The 23478-nt window shown below is 38.1% G+C and overlaps 2 protein-coding genes across 2 annotated transcripts; one reads left to right on the top strand and one right to left on the bottom strand.

Moving 5' to 3' along the window:
• The first annotated feature begins 875 nt into the window (after positions 1-875).
• Positions 876-3527, top strand: LOC104436601 (indole-3-pyruvate monooxygenase YUCCA2). The gene is made up of 4 exons (XM_010049432.3): positions 876-1508; positions 2193-2441; positions 2618-2740; positions 2895-3527. Exons 1-4 carry the CDS (start codon positions 876-878, stop codon positions 3117-3119), a joined length of 1230 nt encoding a protein of 409 aa, XP_010047734.2. The 3' UTR covers positions 3120-3527.
• A 13853-nt stretch (positions 3528-17380) lies between these two features.
• Positions 17381-18915, bottom strand: LOC104436600. Its single transcript, XM_010049430.3, has 2 exons — positions 18688-18915; positions 17381-18560 (listed from the first exon to the last, which is right to left on the bottom strand). Exon 2 carries the CDS (start codon positions 18477-18479, stop codon positions 17790-17792), a length of 690 nt encoding a protein of 229 aa, XP_010047732.1. The 5' UTR covers positions 18480-18560; positions 18688-18915; the 3' UTR covers positions 17381-17789.
• Between the last annotated feature and the right edge of the window lie 4563 nt (positions 18916-23478).

The following is a 23478-nucleotide window of genomic DNA, read 5'->3' as shown; positions in this document are numbered from 1 at the left end:
CTTTTTAATTTACTTTATTTTGGCCAAAGAATGTTCTTTCTGAGTTTCTTAGGTACATTCTTGTGCGTTTGCCCTGTGGTGTCGCCGAGTTCAAGACGATGGTGGTTGTTGGTGATTCATGGAAGTTAATTGCTTCAATGGAGTTGCCCCACTAATTATATAATCACTTTGACACTCACCAAACTCGTATATAAACCACTGGAGGTTTACTCCAATGGCCACCCTTCCAACATGGAAGGGGGAGGTGAGGGGTTCAAATCTCCACCTTCTCAGGGGGGGATGGGGGTAGGAACGAGTAAGTTTCGAGAGTGGGTTGCGACTCCCACGCCCTACACGAGGCAGGGCACAAGTCTGCGAGTGAGTGTAGAGTAGGAATAGAGTAGGACTGATCAAAAAAACTTGTATATATATTTGACTTGCTCAAAAAAAAAAAAAAAAAAAAACGTATATATATTTGAAACACTGTTCTCTTCTTCCTCGATTACACCTTTCTGCCTCTCTCTCTCTCTCTCTCTCTCTCTCTCTCTCTCTCATTCTACGCTTCTTAGGTCTATCTTACATCGTTCTCTTTTTTCTTCTCCTAGGGAGAACAAAACATAGGGCGCACACCTTTCGTTTGAATTTAGAGGAGATGATAAGACTCACAAGCCCTTTTCAGTCAATCCAACCCCAGAATTCCAAGAAAAATGCCCCATAACATGCCTCGATTTTCTTAGGCGACAAAGAAATTATCTTCTCGAAATCTCACTACCAGTGTAAAGCGTGACTTAGTTTTCCACATCACGCTCCCTCCAATCATTGTTGAAGCATAGCAATCTCTTCTATGTACACCCTTTGATCTCTCAGATCACATGTTAATGGACTATCTTAGAGAAATGGAAGTTAAGCGAGTTCAAGATCCTCCTGTAAATGGGCCTTTGATAGTTGGCGCTGGCCCGTCGGGGCTCGCCACTGCTGCTTGCCTAAAAGAACGAGGTGTGCCGAGCTTGATCCTCGAAAGGACTAATTGCATAGGATCTTTGTGGGAACACAAGACCTATGACCGCCTTCGCCTTCACCTCCCGAAGCAATTCTGCGAGCTTCCGCATATGCCATTCCCCAAAGACTTCCCAACCTACCCGACAAAGCAACAATTCCTTGCCTACTTGTATTTGTACACCAAACGCTTCGACCTGAGGCCGGTTTTCAATCAAACAGTCACGAATGCGGAGTTTGATCAAAGTTCACAGTGCTGGCGAGTCAAGAGCTCGGGTCATAAGGGGGAAGAGACCGAATACTTGAGCCGGTGGCTGATTGTGGCGACCGGGGAGAATGCTGAGGAGCTCGTCCCACAATTTGAAGGGATGAGCGACTTTGGAGGGCAGATTCTGCACACAAGCTCTTACAAGAGTGGTGAGATTTTTTGTGGGAAGAGAGTATTGGTGATTGGATGCGGGAATTCGGGCATGGAAGTGAGCTTGGATCTTTGCAATTTCAATGCCTGTCCATCTCTTGCTGTTAGAGATTCGGTAAGCACTAATCGGGCTCTCTTCCTGTGAAAAACCTAGCAAATTTGTATACCCTTAATATATACAATGAGAAAAAGAGTTTTCCCTTTTCTGGGTATTTTGGATTTGCATCATTTCTACCAAATTTTATTCCAACCAATTATTTGCATCACATAACTTCTTCAAGTTCAAAACAAGAACTCTCTCTTTCTTTAGTAAAGCTTGTGTTTACTCCCCAATGACTAGGGTGAACAATTCGATAAGAAACGAAGTTCATTGTCACCGCTGTAAAAGAGGCATCACTTCAGCCATTGCTGTTTGACCCCGCAATCCATAAGCATAAAAAGAAACTGATTACGAAGTGCCTTCTTTCAGCTATATTGGGTTTTCAAAGTAGTATTCTTTTAATCACTGACAAACAATCAAACTGTTATTTAGTGTGGTATGATCTTCCATTAAAAAAGTGTGTTAAATACAGACTTTCTTGAAGTTTGCTTCGCATGCGCAAGGTGGACCGCATCGCCAGGAAAAAAAGGGTTCAGCTTTCAGAGGTTGCAGTAAAGTTACGGGTGAATAAATGTAATATGCGAGCGTCGTGCCCTGGATCTTTTACAAGCTCATCATAATATATATGTGATCTCATCCTTTTGGACCATTGGTTTTTTATGCTTTTTAAGCGACTTTTTCTTTCTGGAGTGTTTGCAGGTGCACGTCTTACCTCAAGAGATGCTCGGACGATCGACTTTTGGCATATCCATGTGGTTGCTCAAGTGGCTCCCCATCAGCCTAGTGGATTGGTTTCTACTATTGATGTCGTATTTTATCCTCGGCGACACCACTAGCTACGGCCTTAATCGCCCGAAGGTCGGACCTCTCCAGCTCAAGAGCATGTCTGGCAAGACGCCGGTGTTGGACGTGGGTACGCTTGCAAAAATCAAAAGTGGACATATCAAGGTCGGGTTCCTTACTTCCTTCTTTCGATCTCTATCATCGATGTGATAAGCAAATCCAATTGTCATCCTCAACATCCTAATTAGTATCTCCAATTAGCATTCATTTGCAATATCAATTCTACTTTTGATGAGAGACGCGAAACGATTATTGATCTGGTGCGGGTTGCAATTGTATAGGTTTTCCGTGGGATAAAGAGAATACGACGCCATGCCGTGGAGTTTGTTGATGGGAAATCGGAGACCTTCGATGCTATTATCCTCGCGACAGGGTATAGAAGTAACGTGCCCTCGTGGTTGAAGGTCGGTACATGCTCTTTCTCTCTCTCTTTCCTCTTCTTTCTATCCATCAATCAAAAATCAAAATCTAGAAATTAACTCTTTTTTTCCTACAAGAATGACAAAAGGCCATTGAAAGAGCAATTCCTCTTTTTTTTTCTTTGGTTGCCATAATTAGGAGGGAGACATGTTCTCTGAGGAAGATGGGTTCCCAAAGAAGCCATTCCCAAATGGATGGAAAGGCAAGAACGGGCTGTACTCCGTGGGATTCACCAAACGCGGCCTCCTCGGTGCTTCCTTGGATGCGAGAAGCATTTCTCAAGACATTGGGCAACTGTGGCGTTTAGATGTTGAAGGCATGCATTTCACGGCTTTGTCTCATGCAACACCTCTACATCCCTAAACAGTTGGAATTATAAATCCTTGATTTCATCAATTAGGATCGGAAGCAGCAACATGTTGCTGATTTAAGTGGGAAAAGAAAAAGACTAGAAAAGGGAGAGAGAGTGAGTGAGAGAATTTTACAAGAATTGATTAAGTTAGTGACATGAAGGTCATTTTCTTTGGTGGCCGGATAGGTGAACCGAAGAGGATTTCGGGGGCAAAAAAAAGAAGAAGTGAAGGAGATTAAATTTCTGAAGTTTGTACATGTGTAAATTGTTGTAAGTTTACTGTCCTTTGTTTAGTTAGATATACTCATCACAGATGGGAATGAAAGCTTGGGTGTTAGTGCTAGAAATTTCTGTAGAAGTTGAATTAGATGGTCATTCTTGCTTAAGTACTTTTCTCTTCCACGGTGCATTTGAGGGCAATGTATGTACAGCAATGTCCATTTATATAGATGATCTTATTTTGCACAATATGGGTCTTTGTCATCAACATGTGCCCATCAATTCTAGTGCCTGGAACTATTTCTACATGTTTGAAATAACATAGAAGCTAACCACGTCTTGCAATTCAATATCAAATGCGAGAGAATGAAATTACAGAGCAATCAAAAAGAAATATATAGACATCATAGATTTACGTGATTCGATTCGGTGCCAATGCCTCATTCACCGAGAGAATCAGCTGTCAAGAAAATTACCATGAATCTGGAGAACTATAGAGCTTACAATCACTCAATAGTTTGCGTGTTTTCTAACCTCAAATTACACTCAAAAGATTCTCAATTGTGTTTACTCATAATCTCTAATAGTGATATCTTCAATAGAATTTCAAGAGAGATACAGAACACTCTAATGGAAACTCTGTGTAAAATAAGAAGAGAAGCCACTTTATTTTGGTTGAACCGAGAACCCACCCACACAAAGAAAGATTTCATTTTTATATGTTCATGTGCGGCTTGCTGACTCAAACTTGGAAACCTTGATTTTCGTAATTTTTTTACCTTTTTAATCCAAGAACAAGCTCCACCATGGACTTCGACGACATCTAAAATACCAGCCGGACTTCTATCAGGTCGGGCTTCAGCCATAAACATAAATATAATGATCGGTATACTTATGTTATACGTATAAACACATTTGTACGGCGTATGACATACGATCTGGAAGCTTCTTCATGCCACGTGTGCGAGGCTTAGACTTCTTATGATTGGTGCTTTTTGTCCCACCTAGAACATTTTGCGTATTTTAAATGAATTAGAGATCATTGGTCATATCCTTAGGGACCATCCGTATATCATCTTCTGATGGAACCGAACGTGAAAGCGTCACTCGGAAGGCGAGGAAAAGCGATTAGGAGTCGGGCAACTGTCCGAAGGAGTACGTGGCCCTCAGATAATTTTCAGCACTAAACTTACGTATAAGTAAAGGAATGTCATTCATCTTTCACATGTCATTTCACTTTTTACATTCTACTGATAAAAGAGAATCTCTAGTTCCGAGTGCTTTTGATTTAACAGGTGTTTCATAACTCAAGGTACGAGCACAGAGGGCCAAATGTCTGGAGATCAATAAATCACTCTGCAAGTCTAATGAACTGCTTAACTTCAAGGGCTGTAGCCTGCATAGGTGGCCTTGATCCAGAATTGTCCGCATGTATTTGGTGGGGTTTGAACGGCCAACTTTCAGTTCTCGAGTTGAAAATTTCCTTACATCCAAATCAACCACACCAACCACGGAAGTTCACATTTAGGGGATCTATAAATCTAGCCAATAGAGGGGAATTTGGTTGTTGGCCAACGTTCACAGGCAAAGGAGGAGAAGACATTCACCACTTAAACTCAAAGTACACTGAAAGAGAAAAGTCACTCAAAACCCTAAATCCAAATACAAACATTACAAACTAAATCCTAAGAAAATTATTGAAACTATCGTCACAAAATTTTTCAATGCATATCAGATCATCATAAAAATCATGACATCGGTATGCAAAGTAGGCGGACACACAAAAATTCAAATACAATTAACAGCTACCTTTCGGATGCTCACCCTCATCGTCTTTTTTTTTTCCCCTCACTTTTTTTTTTTGTTTTCTTTTATTGGTCTAATCTCTCTCTATTTTTGCTTTCAATTATTTCAATTTTTGGTGGTCTTAAAAAAAACCTTCATGTTATTCACGCCTCATCTTCTAATTATACCATGTGATACTAAATGGCAAATTGAAAAATAATGAGCCTACCCTTAGCTATGAAAGTATATTCGATTTTGTACATATTAATGTACGTAACTTCAAGTAGGATTTTGTCAGAAGTATGAAGAAATGAGAGAATTTTCAATCATTTAAATTTTTCGGGAAGTACGTCATACTGATTTGAAATTTAAGATCTTCTTTGTTTTTATTTGGTCCCTGCAGGACTCATTTGGATATAAACCCGAAGATTTAAAAAACAAAAGAAAAAAGAAAAAAAAGTAGGTTTTCAAAAGCAGGTCACCACAAATTGGATTGATGGTGACGGTGCACTTGTGCACCAAAGGGAGATTTTGAAATATGAATGCAAACTCTCCTGCCAAGAATTTGCCGACCATTAAAAAAAAAATTAAAAGAATTTCGTAACGACATTTTGTCGTAATGATCTTCTTAACTAGTATCTTAGTGGCAATCAATTAAGATTTTTTTTTTTTTTTTGCAGTTTTTTATGCACCAGTCGTCTTTATATTATGCGACCAATGACTTAAGGTATTGTAATATAACACCTGAAATACTTAATCTTTTCAAATCGTGCACTTTTCTAATTTTCAAAATGTCTCGATGTAGTTTTTTTTTTTTGTCCCTACTTTAATTAACTCAATTAGTTCTCTATGGATACATGGGAACAAGGTCCTTATTAGAGAGAATACCTCAAAATCATGTAGAAGTTATTTGTTATATGGTGAAAGTCGGAAGGAACTAAGAAAGCGAGGTTGATGAATTATCAAAGCCATTCAAGTAGCAAATATAACTCCCTTAAAAGAGAAGATTACATGGATTATTATTCTAAACATTGGAAGTAGAAATAATCATCTTAGAAATAGGATTTTGGCTGATAATGCGTAAATAGTTTTTAATAATTATAAATAAATTCAACTCACTAATAAGTGAAAGTTTCAATGTCTTTGCTTTTTGGACAAATATTGTTTTACACAGGCAATATACCTTATATATTAACTGTTTAGGAGGGGATACACATAAAAAAAAAAAAATTATAACAAATGCATACAACCTTTCACAAAAGCTAAAGGCCATCCTCTTTTTATGAGAAGGCACATCAACAGGGAGGTCGGTTATTTTCATAGATACTGTTGCCAATAAGCGTGCATTCAAAAATGATAGAGAGGGGTCCTAATTGATTATACAGCGCCGCAAATAGTTGGCACCTTCTTTGAAATATTGTTGGCATTTAAAAGAAAAATAAATATCATGTCCTTCTCCATATCACTCTTTAAATATTTAGAATGAGTTGATATACACAACTTTCACAAATCATTTCCTTTTTTGTTGACTGAAATGGTTGACTAGTGAAGCGGATCAAAATGAGTGGACGGTCCATTATTGCATTGGTTTGGCTAATTGCTAAACTGGAGAGATGAGAGTGAGCTGAGAGAGGTTTGTCGTTGGGAGTTATATCCCTACCAAAGTCAAGCATGGCAAATCATTGGATTGGCTTGAGATGAGATGAAAGCAACTCAAGACTAGGAAGGGGAGAGAGAGAGAGAGATTGAGACCATCAACGTCAAAGAGTTCTTGGAAAATCCCATTATTTTAGGACCAAAAATGGGTCCTACTAATTATTGCCTGCCCCATAAGATATCTTTTGGGTCCACGGCTTCATCAGCTACTACCGTCTAACACTAATTTCTTCCTCACTTTTCAATCGATTTTTTCTTTTCTTTTTTTCCTTCTAGGCTCGCTATATGAGACTTCAAGATACGACGAAAAACCATCAATCAGATGACTCAAGATACTGTTAACTGCACTAATTGATGTGCTTTTAGAGCAAAAATAAGTACATAATTTCATACAGTCCAGAATTTGTCATCGAAAAGCAGGACAGCCTATGTAGATGATCTCAAGTTATCATCCTATTTAAATGTTGTCATGTTACGATTTCGTGGGTTTTGTTGTTTTGGCATGCTTACTACTGGGCGTTTCCGGAAGTCCCAAGTGATAGCTCATGAAAAGCAGATGGATCATACATGCGATTTAGGAAACTACTCAGTCTGGCCTCTTTTTCTGAAGTCTTGAGTCATCATCTGGACTCAAGAAAGCAAGCTCGAGCTTAAAACAAAGCTGTGTCTTTCATAGTGGGTGCCGCCTCCACCAATTGCAGTCACCGAAATGCCCAACGAGCGATTGAGAGAAGAGTTGTTGGTTCATCTGTTCTATAAGCCAAGTGTATATTTCGTCGAAAAACGCTTGAAAACGCCCTAGCTGTCCCCTGATATAGAAAGCAACCCCCTTCGCTCTCTCTCTCTCTCTCTCTCTCTCTCTCTCTCTCTCTCTCTCTAGCCCTACAAAAGATGTGTGCTGCATGGTCCAGAGGCACGTGACAGTCCTTGGCGCCATTGCATGTCAAAACCTGGCTCTGCATTGGCCTGGAGGGCTTAAGGCGAGTGCGCATATGGCCTTCATGCTCGTCCCCAGCTCCCCTTTGGTCCCATCCTGATATGTTGATGGGTTTACACGAGGTGTTTTTATTCAATGTGGTCCAACATGGGAATTTATTAGGGTTATACGGCTAGTCATACCAATCTTGAGGGTTTTCTATAATTTCCGCGCTGGACCATTCCCTGCTACTGCACATTAAATGCGTCGCCTCATGAGCTTGACGTCGAGATGGACGATGTGAACTCTCTATATTCTCTTTGCATATTCTTTTTGTTGAAATGTCGGCAACTCAGTGACATGATATGGCTTTAGGGTTTTCTTTCCCCTGCTTAGGATTGCCATACAATCTCAATTTTAGAGAAAATTACCAAAAAAAATTCTAAATTTATAGCATGTGTGCCAATTCAGTCACAAAATTTTCAATTATAAATCTTTTAATAGTGTCCATTTAGTCTTAAACATTTTGATGATTTATTAATTTAGTTATTTCGTATATATTATTTTTGTTAAATGTCGACAAGTCAATGACACGACATGGCTTTAGGGTTTTCTTTTCCCTGCGCAAGATCACTGGAGTCATGAAGTATATGCACTCAATTATAGAGAAAATTACCAAAAAAATCATAAATTCATTGCATTTGTGTCAATTTAGTCCCAAATTTTACAATTGTGTCAATTCAATCCTAAACTTTACAATTGTGCCAATTCAATCCTAAATCTTTCAATTGTGCCAATTTGACAATTTCCAATCCTAAACTATTCAATTATGTTAATTTACTCTGAAATCTTTTGACAATTTGCCAATTAATACATTAGGATCAATTTGGGTCAAAAAATACTAATATGGCAATTTAATCGTGTTGACCGTCTTACGTGACATGATCAATATTAACGTGGATAATTTTTTTGCATTTAAAAAAAAATCTGAATATATATATATATATATATATATAATTTTATTTTTCATTTTTCTTTTCCAACTCTTAGCCGACAAGGGTTTGAAGGTTGTTGGCCAACCCTCGCTAGCCATAGGTGAGGACTTGTGACCCTATAAGTGAGGGTCACAGCCTAGCGTGGATCAAGGCGAGGGCTAACACCCTTGCCGGCCAAGAGTTGGAAAAAAATGTAAAAGAAAAAAAGAAAAAAAGGAAAACTAATTTAAAAATTCAGAAAAATTTGTCTACGTCCATGCCAGCCTTGTCACATAGTACAATTGGTATTGACCAAATCGTCTCATCAATGTTTTCTAGTCAAAATTGGCCAGAATGACTAAAATAACAAATTATCAAAAGATTTAGGATTGAATCGGTACAAGTGCAATAATTTTAAAACTTTTTGATAATTTCCCCCTCAATTTTAGATAGAATCTCTTTATTATGAAGAAACTACTTATTAAGAAAGCAAACATGTTTATTGAGGTTAATAAATGCAAGATCGACTATGGGATATTTTCCACCGACAGTAGTAAAGGATAGTGGTCTTAGCATGAATTGGCATTTCTATTAATCACGTTTGGACCCATCTATCAAGTAGGTGGTCTTGAAGACTGACCAACCATCGAAGTAACAATCACCATTTAATAGAAACCATGCGAGAGATTTGGTCTTCTATCACCATCATCATGATCTTTTAGAGCTGATGTCGCCCTACATATTCATATCTGACATGCAATCATTATGATTATATCTAATTCCATGGAGTTAAGTTTACTGGGTAAAGCATTTTGGATTTTAAGCCTAAATAAAGGGTAAGGTCTCATATTTGATTCTTAGTTGGTCTCGTTTATTAATGCCAAAACTTGAGGAAGTTCCATGTGGAGTCGTTGTTCTCATCATGGATGATTTGTCTTTAACTAGATCGAGCACATGTGCTTAGATCAAAATGAGAGTTTATTTTAGGTAGCAACCAGAGAGATAACCAAATATTTCCTTAACTTTAAATATAATATATTGCATCTTAAAATATCTAGATAAATAATGGGATTCATTTTGTTATAAATTCAGGTTTTATGAGAAGTAGTAGCCTGACTGGTATAAGAGTTCAAATCTATTGGAATATGGAGTGGAAGTCCAATACCTTCCTAGGGTGAGATTATAAAAAAGAAGCCTAATTCTGAACTCATTAACTCATCTAGTGGTTCGATAAAAAAAAAACTCATTCAATGGACCCCTATCTTCTTCTCAAAAGCTTAAATAATGAGTTATGTTCCAACTTGAATATATCAATTATTTGACCTTACACTAACATGTCTTTCTTATGCTTAATGTTAGGAGCACGTGGTAGATATCTGGTGCCTTTTTTCCGAGGAGATCGCGGAGAGGGAGTCCAAGTTCAAGCTCATCAATATGTCCAATTAAACCCATATTCACTTAAAAGCTTACCAAGGAGTTATAGTGTTAGGCCCGCTCCCCTTTAATTGAGGTATCATTCAGCATCAACTTATGGGCCTCCGTTTCCACACCACAACACTTAGCTACCCAGAAGTTGTAAGGAGTGCGTAGTAGAAGCCCGATACCTTCTTCCAATATATGGCCAAGAAGGAACCCAAATCCTAATCCGTCAATATATCCAATTGGATCCACCTTCACTCATAAGCTTAAGCCAATGAATTATGGGTCAATTATGATATGTTAACTACTTTACACCACATTAATTTTCCAATATAGGATTTCTCTAACATAACTCATTCATACATGCCTCCTAACACTTAATACCCTCACAAGTATATCTCCACAAAATCGTTTATCAAATCAATGTGGCACAACACCCTCTTAAATTTATCCCGCTTGTTACTCCTATATTTTTCAGGGTATCTTATTAATGTGGCAATGTTTCCATGGTACTTTTCAATGTGCAGGATCAAATGCCAAGGGGAGTACTAATAAATATAATAGATGTAAGTTGTAAGTCATTTACTAATAATTTATGCACTCTTCACACGCTCACTAAACTCCCAAGAGGTTGTCTAAATGATCAAGTGCTTTGTGGTACAGATGAAGTATGTTTCATGTTTTAATCACGGCGAGTCCCCTCAGATAAACCTTAAGAGTCATTCATGTCACTCAATGAGTTGAGTCATATTTAGCACATATCGGTAATGTGTCTTGCATATTTCAAGGGATAAGTTGTCTTGCATCCACCGGCTAATCACAATCCATTAAATTTCTACATTTAGACAGAAGCCAACTTTGTCATCCTTTTGACGGCAGGGCTACTCACGTAATTAGTAATTACGTGGGAAACCACTTCCGTTTATCTTTGAGCCAAATTAGGGAAGCATTCGGCAATTCAACCAAGAGTTATCTAATGGCTGCCACGATGGGAAAACGACGAAGGGGGTAAGTACAAAGAGGAAGTGCGACTTTATTACGTGGTATTGACAAGGGCAACTCATGCAGGCGCGAGATTTTTCACCAGTCATGAAGATGACTACTCCTTAAAGAGGGTGGGAGAGAGAGAGAAAGCGCGCACCGCCCGTTCAGAAGATTCACCTTACACTTTTGATTCGGATCTTACAAAGCATTCAACGTGAACCCAAGGAGGAAAAAAAAGTTACATCGATCCTCGGACCGCCAAGATATTAGCCATTAGAAGTCGTTGTATAATCCATCACGCAAGCGGAAGCTGCTGTCTACCGACATGGTACTAATGTGTTTGGTAATGTCGCCGGACGGTATAGAGTGAATTAGGCGATTCAAGGACCAATCTATCAACCGGGGATCTTTAGTGCGGCCTCATACTGTACCTCCATGACTTTTCGTTTTCGACCTATGGACCACCCACTTGGGCGACTCGTCTTTCATCAATCATATGAACATCCTTCCCTCCACGTGTTGGGGAGTCTCTCATAGAAATCCGGAAGATCTTCGGGGACGATACTCCTCCTTCTTTCTCTCCTCTCGTGCAGCGACATCCAGTCTAGCTCTTGGAGAGTGCAGGAATCTTAGTACAATTGAGCTAAAAAGAGAGGCGATGTGATCTGAGATGCAACTTATAGAGCATAGTGGTTTTATGTCTTTATCGGTCCACGAACCAAAGGCTGGAATCTGAAAAAAAAAAAGACCTCCCTACTGTGTGTACAACAAAACACAGAATTCATTTCATTGGGGGTTTTTCCTTATATGTTCCGATTAAAATGAGGGTATAAAAAGGGATCAAGTACTTAAAAACGATACCATTTGGAACTTTGTGTGAATGAAATATAGTATGAATGATGTTCATGTCTGTAACCAATCAATTAGAAAATTGATTGATTCAAAAAATGCCTTTAATCAGAAATAGATGCGATGGCGAAATAATTACACCACTCCCTATTAGTACTCACTTATTTCAAAGTAGATCAGAAATAGATGGGATGGCAAAATAATTACATTACTCATTAGTACTCACTTATTTCAAAGTAGATAAGCTTGCTACGCGGAAGTCCACAACAAAAGGCCATCACGTATCATACTCTCCGGCTCAATCATTAGTCGGAATTCAACCATCTCAGGGCGTAGACACAGAGGATCAGCACTGAAATTTTTGGGAGAGCATCCTATGATTGATGGACAAAGACCTGGATCGCACAGAAGACTTCGGTGACTTCAAGGGTGGAAATTGTCGTTTAGCTGCTGGAAATTTCAAAGGAATATCGAGGGACATCTTCGCTCGGGATATATGCTTTGAAAACGTCGCAGTTAAGTCCATTTGGGGAAGAAGACTTTGAGGCCTTTCCAAGATTCCTCGTTAATCTCAAATGGGTTTTATCATAATCCTAGCGATCCATTTCGAGAGAAGATGCCCCAATAGGCAATATTTACTATACTCTAGGATCCGTCAGCTACGAAATCTCCTCCCATTTGGGCTCACTACATCCCCACATTGATTGGACAAAATCAAGTTCTCTTTCTCTTACTCGGCTAGGCCATCCCCTTCACTTTTAACAGGATTTGCCGCGTGTCGTTGAGTTGTGTTGCGTTGGTGATTAAAAGCCTCTTTGGATTTGACTTGTGTGACTTTCTCGAGAAAATGGGCTGAGAGAAGTCGCAAGTATAAACCCTAGGATCCATTTGTTTGAAAAACTGTTTCAAAATTTGTTTCCGACTATCCGGTATTTGGATAACGGGAAACTTATCGATCTACCACAAAACATTTTACGCTGACTCGAAATAACAAATTTAAATTAGGAGAAAATAACATTCTTTTTTGGCAAGAACAAAATCACTTTTGCTAAACCATCAAATAAGTGAAAAATAACCATTTTCCTAAAAATATGATATTCATGAAAAATAATTTTTTTATAATGAAATTTTTAATGAAACAAATGCTTCCTTAAGTCCAAAAACTTGTCATGATCAACCCAATAGATTAACATATTCATCCTATCACAAGGCATTGATAGCCTAGTTCACACTTACACCTTCTCAAAAGTGAAAAGCAAATGTTTTATATACACGGAGAATCACAAATATGAAGCGATTTAGAAAAATAATATAGGCCATGCCAGTGATTGCAAAATTTACTGGTCTGTTTAAATTGAATTCTACTTTTTGCTTTTTACTTCTTCTTTAATATGAATCACGGGGCTCGTGTGCTTTGACCTTTTTTAAATCTAAAGCTCTCAAAAGTTTTGCAAGACACAAATATTGATACTGAATTAACATATTATTTTTTAATAATTTTTTGAAATTTGTGTAAAATTTCAAATTTTGTTTTTAGAACAAAAATTGCTTAATTTATTGGGTTAATAACTTGAAAAACCTAAAACGGGTATATGTGTGATAATTTTATCACAAACTATTTTTTAACCATAAAAATTCTAAACCAAGACACCCGTGACAAATTTACTCCAATTGACCATAAAAAACTCCTAACCGGTACACTTGTAACAAATTTATCTCAAACTAATTTATTCAATCACCAAAAACCCCAAATTGATACATTTGTGATAAACATACTCTTCGTTAAATTGGATTAATACCACAAAAAATCATAATTGTGACAAATGGAGAGTAAAATCCCAAACTAATACACCGGTTAACTATCACGTATCATTCAACTTAATAATTTGACTGTAAAATTTAATGGAAACTAATAGATGATAATTTTGTCTTAAATGTACCTGTTTGGGGTAAATTTGTCAAATGTGTACCAATTTAGGATTTTTTTGTGGTAAAAAATTAATTTGGGGTAAATTTGTCATAGGTGTATCGATTGAGATTTTTCAAGATATTAACCATAATTTTTATAAATGTAAACAATCTTTATGGCTATGCACAAAGACCACACCGGCAAGCATGATCAATTATGCCATTAGTTGCATTTCAGATACTTCATTGATGAGCCGAAGAACATGATAATTTATATATTAAGAAAAGAGAATGTTGTCGTGATCATGCTGACAACAGATAGTGTTTTTCCCTAATAAGTTTGCGAAGAACCCCCATTTTTTCAGGAGATTGCCATAATCGATCGTGAAATAGAAGGACTTAAGCGATCACAGTGATACTTCGATTTCTAAGAGACTTAACTGTTTGTTCCTTGACGTACCATCATGCAAATCTAACAATACCTATTACAAACTTAAAAAGGAGGCAATCTTTTTCTTTTCTTTTCTTTTCAGTATGAATAAGTTTAGGAGGATGGGAGGCTACCCCATGCCAAGAACAAGCCGTATTACGAGCTTAGAAGGTCTTATAATGGATCAAATCACCCATCAAAATGGACTGTTAGCAGCATGATTCGAATAAGGACATGATGTGCGGAAAGTTTCAACCTTCCAACAATCTTATTATCTAAGCCGAATACAAAGGGAATAAAGAGAATTCACTTATAAGTGTCCTGACCCCAAAAAAGGAAAATGAAAAAGAAGAGAAATTAAACTTAAAGTTTTCCTCAAAAAATTAAAAATAAAAGAGAGGAGTCAATGGGCTCTTTGTGCAATAGGCCTCACATAAGTAGTCTCACCAATTGAGTCCTCAAATGTTGTTCACAAGTTCGGACGGGCATTAGGCCTGTTATCTATATTGTTGGGCCCAGGCAAGAGTTTTGGAGCCAGCAGCGAGAAATCTGTGTACATATTATATATAGTGTTGTAGAACAAGTCTACAAATTCAAAAATGCACATAAAAACTAAATTAGAAAATGGAGAAAATCAAACAGAAAAAAGGAAGCAGAGAAATTTAGATTGAGGCAAGGAACTTTTAAAAAGCTTTCTTCAAGGTAGTTATTTTTCCTGTACGAGCAAATGTTTTCGATAGATGTACTAGCTCAATAATACAGTGTCTCTAATGAGAACGCAAAATCAATGCACTTCAAAGTGTTCTTCAACCACAAACTCAAACCCATAAGTTCAAGAGATATATGATATGGCGGAGGAGAAGAAGAAAGTTCACATATATGGATTTGCCATTGTATTTTTCAGCCTCTTTTTTGATCTATTTAAACACCTAACAAAGTGAATGGGCGTATTAATTTTGGATAACTTCAAGTATTGCAACTTTCTTCTTCTCCTCCACCATATCATATATCTCTTGAACTTATGTTCTTCAATCACGAACTCAAACACATAAATTCAAGAGATATATGATATGGTGGAGGAGAAGAAGAAAGTTCACATATTTGGATTTGCCATTGTATTTTTTCAGCCTTTCCTTTTTATCTATTTAGACATCTAACAAAGTGAATGGGTGTGTTAAAATTTGGGATAACTTCAAGTATTGAATTTCCCCAAAAAGTCAAAGGGAGGATCTCTTCGATGCATCCTACTTTTTGGACCACAATTGTTTCTAAGAATTGTACCTTTTGGGGAAAAAAAATATTGTTCCTTGCACCAAACACAACGATGGTATTATTTCAATTTCACAACCCATTCAGTCAATTAAAATTTGACCAACCCATTTTATTGCTTCCTTTGCTTTTCCTCCAAAATAAAATGTATATAAGCAGACACAATGGAAAATATAAGTCATTCGCAACAAATATTATTAGCAAATACATCAAAGATATTTATATATATATAACATATGGTCTTATGATGATAATGACATTAAGCATAATAATGGCCGACCAGCATTAACGTGTTTTAATAATATTTTAAATATTTAATTTAAAAAAAAAATCTTTTCTCTAATTTTCTTTCCCCTCCACTTGGGGCTAGGACGCCCTTGCTAACACCGGGCAAGCGTGTTGCAGCACTTGTTAGCTCTGAGTGAGGATCGTGATGCCCTCGTCAAATCTCGGCCAAGCGAGAGCCACAACACCGTCGCCTGTAGTTGAATAGGGTCAACTGACAACCCTCGGTGGCCTTGAGTGGAGAGGAGAAAACTAAAAAAGAAAAGAAAAGAAAAACAAAAAAGAAATATAAAAGAATTTGAAACTTATTAAAATATTATTTAAAAAGTCCATGTCGACATTTGCTAGTCAAAATATGCCGAATGGACTAAACTGTCACAAATGTAAAAGGTTTAAGGCTTGAATTAACAAAAAAAAAAGATTTAAGACTAAATTGACAAAAAAAAAGGTTTATGACTAAATTGATAAGATTACAATAGATTTAGGCCTTTTTGGTAATTCTCCTCTATTACACAAATGCTAATTGGGTTTAAAATTTTCAATTTGGTCAATTTAGTTCTCAACCTTTTAATGATTTGTCAACATATTCCTTCATGTTAAACTTGGATGGAAATCACTGACGTGGCTATTAGCTAGCCTACTTGGTATGATCGAAGTTGATGTGGATAATTTTCACAATTTAAAGAAAAAAAATCAATTTTTTTTCATTTTTCACTTCCCATATGGGCCAACGGGCCCGCAACGCCTCAACAATGGCTAGTGCCGCTCGTTGGCAACAAGTAAGGGCTGTGACCTTGCCAACCTTCTGGAAAGTGAACAATGGGGAAAAAAATATATTCAGAAACTAATTTTTTTAAATTGCAAAAAAAAAAAAAAAAAAAAAAAAAACGTTCACGTCAATCTTGGTTGTGCCATGTAGTGGCCAGTGACTATGTTAGAATTATTTGACTGATTGGTTGAAATGACTAATTAGCAAATTGTCAAAAGATTTGAGTCTTAATTGATAAAATTAAAAATTTCATGACTAAATTGACCATTGTACAATAGGTGTAAAACTTTTTGAACAAGGATCATGAGTTTGGTGGACCAACAGATTGAATGTCCCAAATGCATTTGAATATGTGAACCATGTGGATACAATAGTCTATTCTAAGCATAGCGACATTGCTTTAGTCATATGCATAGTTCGCAACCTTGCTTTTTGCCTAGGAGAATAAAGTCTTATGGACATTCCGAGAGTGTCGTAGATGGACCCCATACTCTCTCGCATCGATAGGTGATAATCCTGAAAATCCTTATCCTGACCCGTCAAAATGGTACAAAGCATTCCTCACAGAAATGATCGAACCTCAGCGGGCCTAGCTGGGCGAGCCGTGCCAAGAAGGAAGTAGATCACCAAGCTTGACTTGCCCGTTTGCTCTGAGGATTTGAAGGGCTGCCGCGCCCATAATTAGCTCTCTACGATCGATTTGATTGATGTATGGTCGCTTTTCAAATCTACATACACATACGCTAGGAATGAATGCGTATATACGACGCACGTACATGTAACATCGGTGGCATTGCAAAGAGAAACAATTTGAATATTGTTGCAGCTAGCTTTTATATCACTTGGTCAATCCATTCCAATTTATTCCAATGTGGTTTTCACCAAATTACGTAGTAAAATCCCGTATCTTATTGCATGCGTAGAGAACGCTTGTCTAGTGGCGGACTCCAAAGAAACCGCCCTCGCTATGGAGGCAAATTTATATGAACAGATCAGTAAAATTACGATGTACAACCACATTCAGGAGAAAAGACTCCAGAAAGAATTTGAGGACATGCAATTTCTCGACCAGGAATTGAGGCTAGCTGTTGATGAGAATATGTGAACCTCAAGTGAAAGAGCCATGGCAATAACATGACCAACCCCAGTTCATTTCTCCTTTCTTCGTCATCTTTGCCATATCTTCTGATGGGACCGAAAGTTGAAAGTTAAGAGGCATCATCTGTTGCGGACTTGGCCTACCTGAGCTGTCGGCGTCAGCACCCCGAAGAACTCGCTGTACATCTCGGTGAAGAACTTGTCAACGATCTCGACATAGGCCGGGCAAGTGAGGAGTGAGTAATAGTGAAGGACCTCTTCGATGTCTAGCACGTGATCGATGTTGCTCATGTCCATCTTCTCCAGCTCCTTCAGCTTCTGTGCAATCAAGCCACTCCTCGCCTCCCTCACACTTTTGGAACGTGATGAGCCCTCTCTCCTCTTGTCATAGGAAGAGCTGCTTCTCACCATCTTCTTGCCTGGGAATTCTCTCCTCTCTCTGTGATCATTCTTCGATGGAGTTGTTGGCTTGGACAAGGACAACTTCGTAGGAGGATGCTCTTCATGGTGCGCCTTTTCTTGAACTGTGTCCATGAACGTGGCGGCCCTGTCCTTGCCTCCCTTCTTTGCCTTATGATGGTTGCCGTTGTTGGAGTCCCATCGGTCGGTGAAGTCGGCATAGAATTGGTCCAAGTCCTTGGAGGGAGGAGGGTACACAGTGCTTCCACTGGCGTTGGAATAAGGGTTGACGAAGGGGTTCGGTGTTTTCGGCAGCTTTTGGTAATCGCCGCCGGAGATGAAGGACTTGAAGCTCTTTAGGGTTCTCTGGAAGAACTTCCTGGTGTTGGAAAGGGAGTTCCTGAGCAGCATATTATCGATGCCCTTGCCTTTAATGGCGGATTCGGTGCCTGTCTAAGTGAGACACGACCCTTCCCTTGCGCCTGCAGAAAACTAGAAAGAAGAAGGGTGATAGAAAAATTCTCCAATATGGCCTCTCGCTCTGTCTATCTCTGATGTGCTGTTTAGCTGGTGGCGATGGGTTTCTTTATAGGGACAAAACTGAAAGTAGTTCTTGTACCTCCTTCTTTGGCTTCCATTTCATTTTGGTTCTTTTGTCTGGACACGCTCCTCCTCCTCTTCTTCTTCTCTTCTCTTCGTCCCCACTTCATTAATAATTTCTCCGGCCATACGAATGAAGAGGCGAGAGAGAAGAGAGAGAGAGAGAGAGAGAGAAGTGAAAAAGGTTGTGACCGTTTAATCAAAATGGAGAAAGGCTTTTCTTTACTTTCACTTTGGAAGATGGAGTTGGTGTGTAGCCCCTTTAGGAGAAAAGGAGGGAGCGGATGTTGCTGGTGGGTGGTTGAATTGAATCCCTCAGATCACTACTTTTCATTCACTTTTCATTATTGTTGTACAAATTCGATTTCCTAAAAGAACATATTGTTTCCATTATAACTATATAACTTATGGTGAAGATAAAATAGTGGTAGGAACGTGCAGGAGAATTTATGAAATTAATATGATCACATAAATTTTAAGATGAATATTAAGGTTTATAAGATTGATTTCGCTATTCCATGTTTTAAGATTTTTAAATTAATCGGTATTAAATAGGTTTCCAGGTAGGGCAAATTCCCGGCACAACTAGGAACCTGCACCCACCTAGTCCGGAGGGGGTTGATCCTTCGTGAAGGTCTTATTTGACAGGTACTCCCGCACAAGTTGGTACTGAAAAAGCTAAGTAGATAAACATCGAGTAGCAACTATAGAAGCTGACTAATCTTCATGATGCGAGGGTGCCGCGAAGTGAACGTCAATGAAAAGATAACCGGCTTTCCTCAATGGTGACATATTTCGATTGTAATGAGCACCTTTTTCGTTCTAGAGCCAAATGACAATGGCAATTTCAACTTTTTTAGGGTTTTCGATTTCATTCTAGCCTTTTAATCCTATCAAAAGGTACCTAATATTTTGAATTTGTTTTAAATCTATGTCCGGTCCTGTAAACATCTTGTCTGTGAGAGGGAATAAGTCCTTCAAAATTCCAATTTTGCCCCTAAGGAGAGAAGATTTATCTAGGTTTATTATTCCAGGGAGAATAATTAAACATATGCATAATCCAAGGGAGAATATTGTAGGTCATATCAGTCATTTTTTTTACTTATAAAAAATATTTTTGAACCTTTTGGTATGAAGAGGAAAGGAAAAATTAGGTTCTTCAAAAAATTGTAGTGTTAATTGCAATGCTATAAATACTTAAGGTGAAAAATGGAAAAAAAAAATTATATATATAACCAAAATCAATTTTGGATGAAGTCTAGTCTTGGGATGGACATAAGTATGATTTTTGAAAGATGGATTTTTCTTTTCTTTTTTAAGTAAACCGATGATAAAAAATTGATTGACCAGAAAATATGAGGGGTTTCGTAGCTATTCAGCCTTTTTTTCAGTCGTGTGCACAATCAATTGGGCATTCTCAAGCCAAAGAATCAAACCAAATTGGCAACAGAATTCAAACGCAACATAAATTGAAGGCAAACCAAGATTAGAGAAGTCTCCAATAGACGATGATCATCTGGTCCCCACCGAGTGGTGAGCGAATGATATTTTCCGGATCCGACAGAAGCATGAGCTACGAAAATTGGGGCGATAATGGGATTCCGGGGCTGCCCACATTATAATGCAATCATCCCGCAAATCGCGCAGTCCCTGAAGCTGCACTGACTGGATGGACTGACGGAAATGGATTGATGGACCAAAAGCTAATGTAGCTGAAGATAAAATAAGGGGGCGAAAGGTCCGCTTTTTGCCAGGATTGCATGAAGTGTATGTACGCATGCTCTTTGAAAAAAGTCCTATGAGTAGATAAAGTTCATTTTCCGAGCATAGTGGCATGTTGTCCTCCTTGTTTTCTCCTTTTCCCGAGACCATGACTTTTGCTCATAAACGCTGAGATTTCCTTTTTCGAAAGTTGATTTCTTGGCCATCTTTTTCCATAGAATAAGTTTTGCGTCCTCCGTGTCACCGAGGACGAATTATTTAATGAGGCATACCTGGTCCCAAGAACTTATGTAATTGGGACGCAAGGAGTAAAGCGATTGATTATATGCACCATTGGATCCCAAACTTCGAACGGTCGCACTTTAAATTGTGAGAATGTTTGAAATTTTCTTTGATTCAAACTTTCTTTTTCTTTCTTTCATGCTTTCTAGCTATTTGTGAAGAATTCCAGGAGCCCCGGCTCAGAGATTGAGGCTCAGCTGGAGCGCTAGTCTTGGATCTCAGTCTTGTTGTGCTGGGCCCCAGCCAAGGTTGGTCGGAGTCGATGACAGCCACAGGTTGTTTTCTTTTTTTTTTCAGGATAAAGGCTGCCGCCAACATCAAGGGTAGTCGGGCTCGCAAACTCGAGCCACGATAGATAAGGGAGGGAAGAAATAGAGAGATTGAGGCTGTGGCTTAGTCAATGTGGAGTCTAGTGATGGTTTCGCCAAATATAACGGAGTCGAGTCAGTGGTTGTAGCGAAGGTGGCACAAGTTAAGGCAAGGCGGAATAGAAGGGGTAGTAGCGGGAGTAGGATGAATGCTTAGGAGTTTTCTCATAGGCTGGTGTTGGATTGTTGTAACGACAAGATTATGATGGTCGATAAAATGGAAACAAGTGATGAGATCAATATAAGTGTTTGACCTTGCTGAAATGATAGGCTCCATATCTAGTAAATCTAAGATGGTATTTATTGTAATGTCATGGATAATTTCCTAGCATGATAACTGCATTTTCTTATCTAAATATTATATAAAGCAAAGAGAACTTCCTACTCTCAAGGGATTACAAATCTTTTTTTCCTTCCCATAGTATCTTCAATTGATTATTTTATAGATATTTCATTTATCGACAAGTGCATAAATGAAAATTTCTAATCGCTTATTTACATATTCCAATTCCAGAATTTTATCTTTCAATATCACGCACAACCATGCAAAACATGAATTCAAATCTTGCAAAATTTTCTCTTTCTTCGCTTAAACATATGCAATCTGTTCACATATTGACAATAGTTTCTTCCATTAGTTAATAATTTTAATAAATCATAATAGGATCGAAATCTTATGAGCGTCAAGTTTATTAATAATTTTTCATATCTTCTGGCATACACATAACCCTGAGCATTACCAAAAATGATGAAGCACAATGCGGGGAACGCACTGGCAGCTGGTGATCCCGACCGGAGAACCGCCCGATCTAACTCGACCGTGACAGTTCGCTTGATGAACGCACGCTTGGCCATTGACGGCTCGCCACGTGTCGCGCGTCGGGAGCCTCGTCGCTCTCCGAAGCGGGAAGCGCGCGGGTGATTGGCGGATCCAGCAAGTCTCCAAGGACTCCCTCCGTGCTCCCTAAGGTTGCTCTCTCCTCTCCCCACGCCCCAGGTGTTCGAACGTGAAAAGCTCGTGCAATCGGAGTTGTCGAACGACAATAACTTCCCATTCACTTCAGTGATAGCATAAATTGCCCAGAAATTAGTCTTAATTCTTCGAGATCTAAATTCTCAAAGTTTAGGTAGAATTTATTTATGTGTAACCTAAGAAGAAAAAAGAAGAGGGAAATTGCACTAAGGTGAGGAATTATTAATAGCGAAAAATGTCGGGCGTGGATTGTGTATGCTATAGAAGTTTAATATCTCGTTAAATTACTAGATGCAAGCAATTTCGTATCGCGTCTACTAGCGACAGTGTCACAAGTAGCTGAGGGGGTGACTCGACACTTTTAATTTATTTACTTGTATATATCGATATTTTGAGTATTTATAAATGTAATATTTTGTAAGTTTTGACTCGTTAAAAGTTTTCAATGATGAATCGGGCCCAAATGAAACTTAATAAGTCAAAATCATGAAGAATAGTATACAAATGATAAATCCACTCAGCTATCAAAAGGCTTAAAGAAGAAATGGGAATGATTGAAAAATGAGGTTTCTAGCCTACGAACTTTCATTTTCACGTAATCATATTCCTTAACTCTCAATTTAAATTTGAATATCCATTCTTGTACGCGACCCATATTAAAGATACTTTGAATTGCTTTTTCAACTACATGATTGGAATAGGACATTTTATGTGACTGTAGTTTCTCCACACACTTATTTGCATGTCATTCGAGCTAAATCCTTGGCGCATCTCCTAATTTCTCGATATATTGTTTGTTGGGGAAATTGTCCAATTGATCCTGAGCCTATTGTATAGATATCAATTTAGTCATAAAATTATTCAATTTTGCAAATTTAATCATAAATCTTTCCGGAAAATTCCGATGTAGTTTTTCCGGTTAATTTTCAGAAATCGCTGATGTCAACTAGCGATGATTGGACCGCCACTCCAGCTATTTTCGGCAAAAATTGACTTAAAAGACTATATGGGAATTTCACACAATGATTTATGATTAAATTAGCAAAATTAAAAATCCGTGATTGAGTTGACATCTACACATTAAGTTTAAGACTAATTTGGTTATTTCTCAATTGTTTATTTCCTTCAGGGATAAAGCTGGATTACTTAATAGATAAAATTCTAAGGATTGAACTTTCAAAGTTTCAAGATTGATAATTGAATTGGATACATCGTCAAACTTTTAGAGTGCTGCATGCGCAGTTTTTCTTACGCTACAATAATATTCCACTAAATTGCCCCCACAGGCCGAAGATTGTAACTCCATACATAATATTATTTTACCAGATTCATGAGATTACTTTGGCACTTAATCGAGACTTTGATTAATCCATTTAATATACATAATTCCATCTTGTGTTAAAATAATATTTTGTCGTGTTGCCCTACTAGTAAAAGATTTTAACTCTGCCATTGTCGCCTTTCA

The sequence above is a fragment of the Eucalyptus grandis genome, chromosome 3 (assembly GCF_016545825.1).
Source record: "Eucalyptus grandis isolate ANBG69807.140 chromosome 3, ASM1654582v1, whole genome shotgun sequence".
NCBI lineage: Eukaryota > Viridiplantae > Streptophyta > Magnoliopsida > Myrtales > Myrtaceae > Eucalyptus > Eucalyptus grandis.
This window is presented reverse-complemented; position numbering and strand designations above follow the sequence as displayed.

What these genes read in the sequence shown, in the direction of transcription:
- LOC104436601 (XM_010049432.3), top strand. Translation starts at nt 876, where the DNA reads ATGGAAGTTAAGCGAGTTCAAGATCCTCCTGTAAATGGGCCTTTGATA. An exon ending in CTCTTGCTGTTAGAGATTCG is followed by an intron (nt 1,509 to 2,192) that starts GTAAGCACTAAT and finishes GAGTGTTTGCAG; the next exon opens with GTGCACGTCTTACCTCAAGA. An exon ending in TCAAAAGTGGACATATCAAG is followed by an intron (nt 2,442 to 2,617) that starts GTCGGGTTCCTT and finishes GCAATTGTATAG; the next exon opens with GTTTTCCGTGGGATAAAGAG.
- LOC104436600 (XM_010049430.3), bottom strand. Translation starts at nt 18,479, where the DNA reads ATGCTGCTCAGGAACTCCCTTTCCAACACCAGGAAGTTCTTCCAGAGA.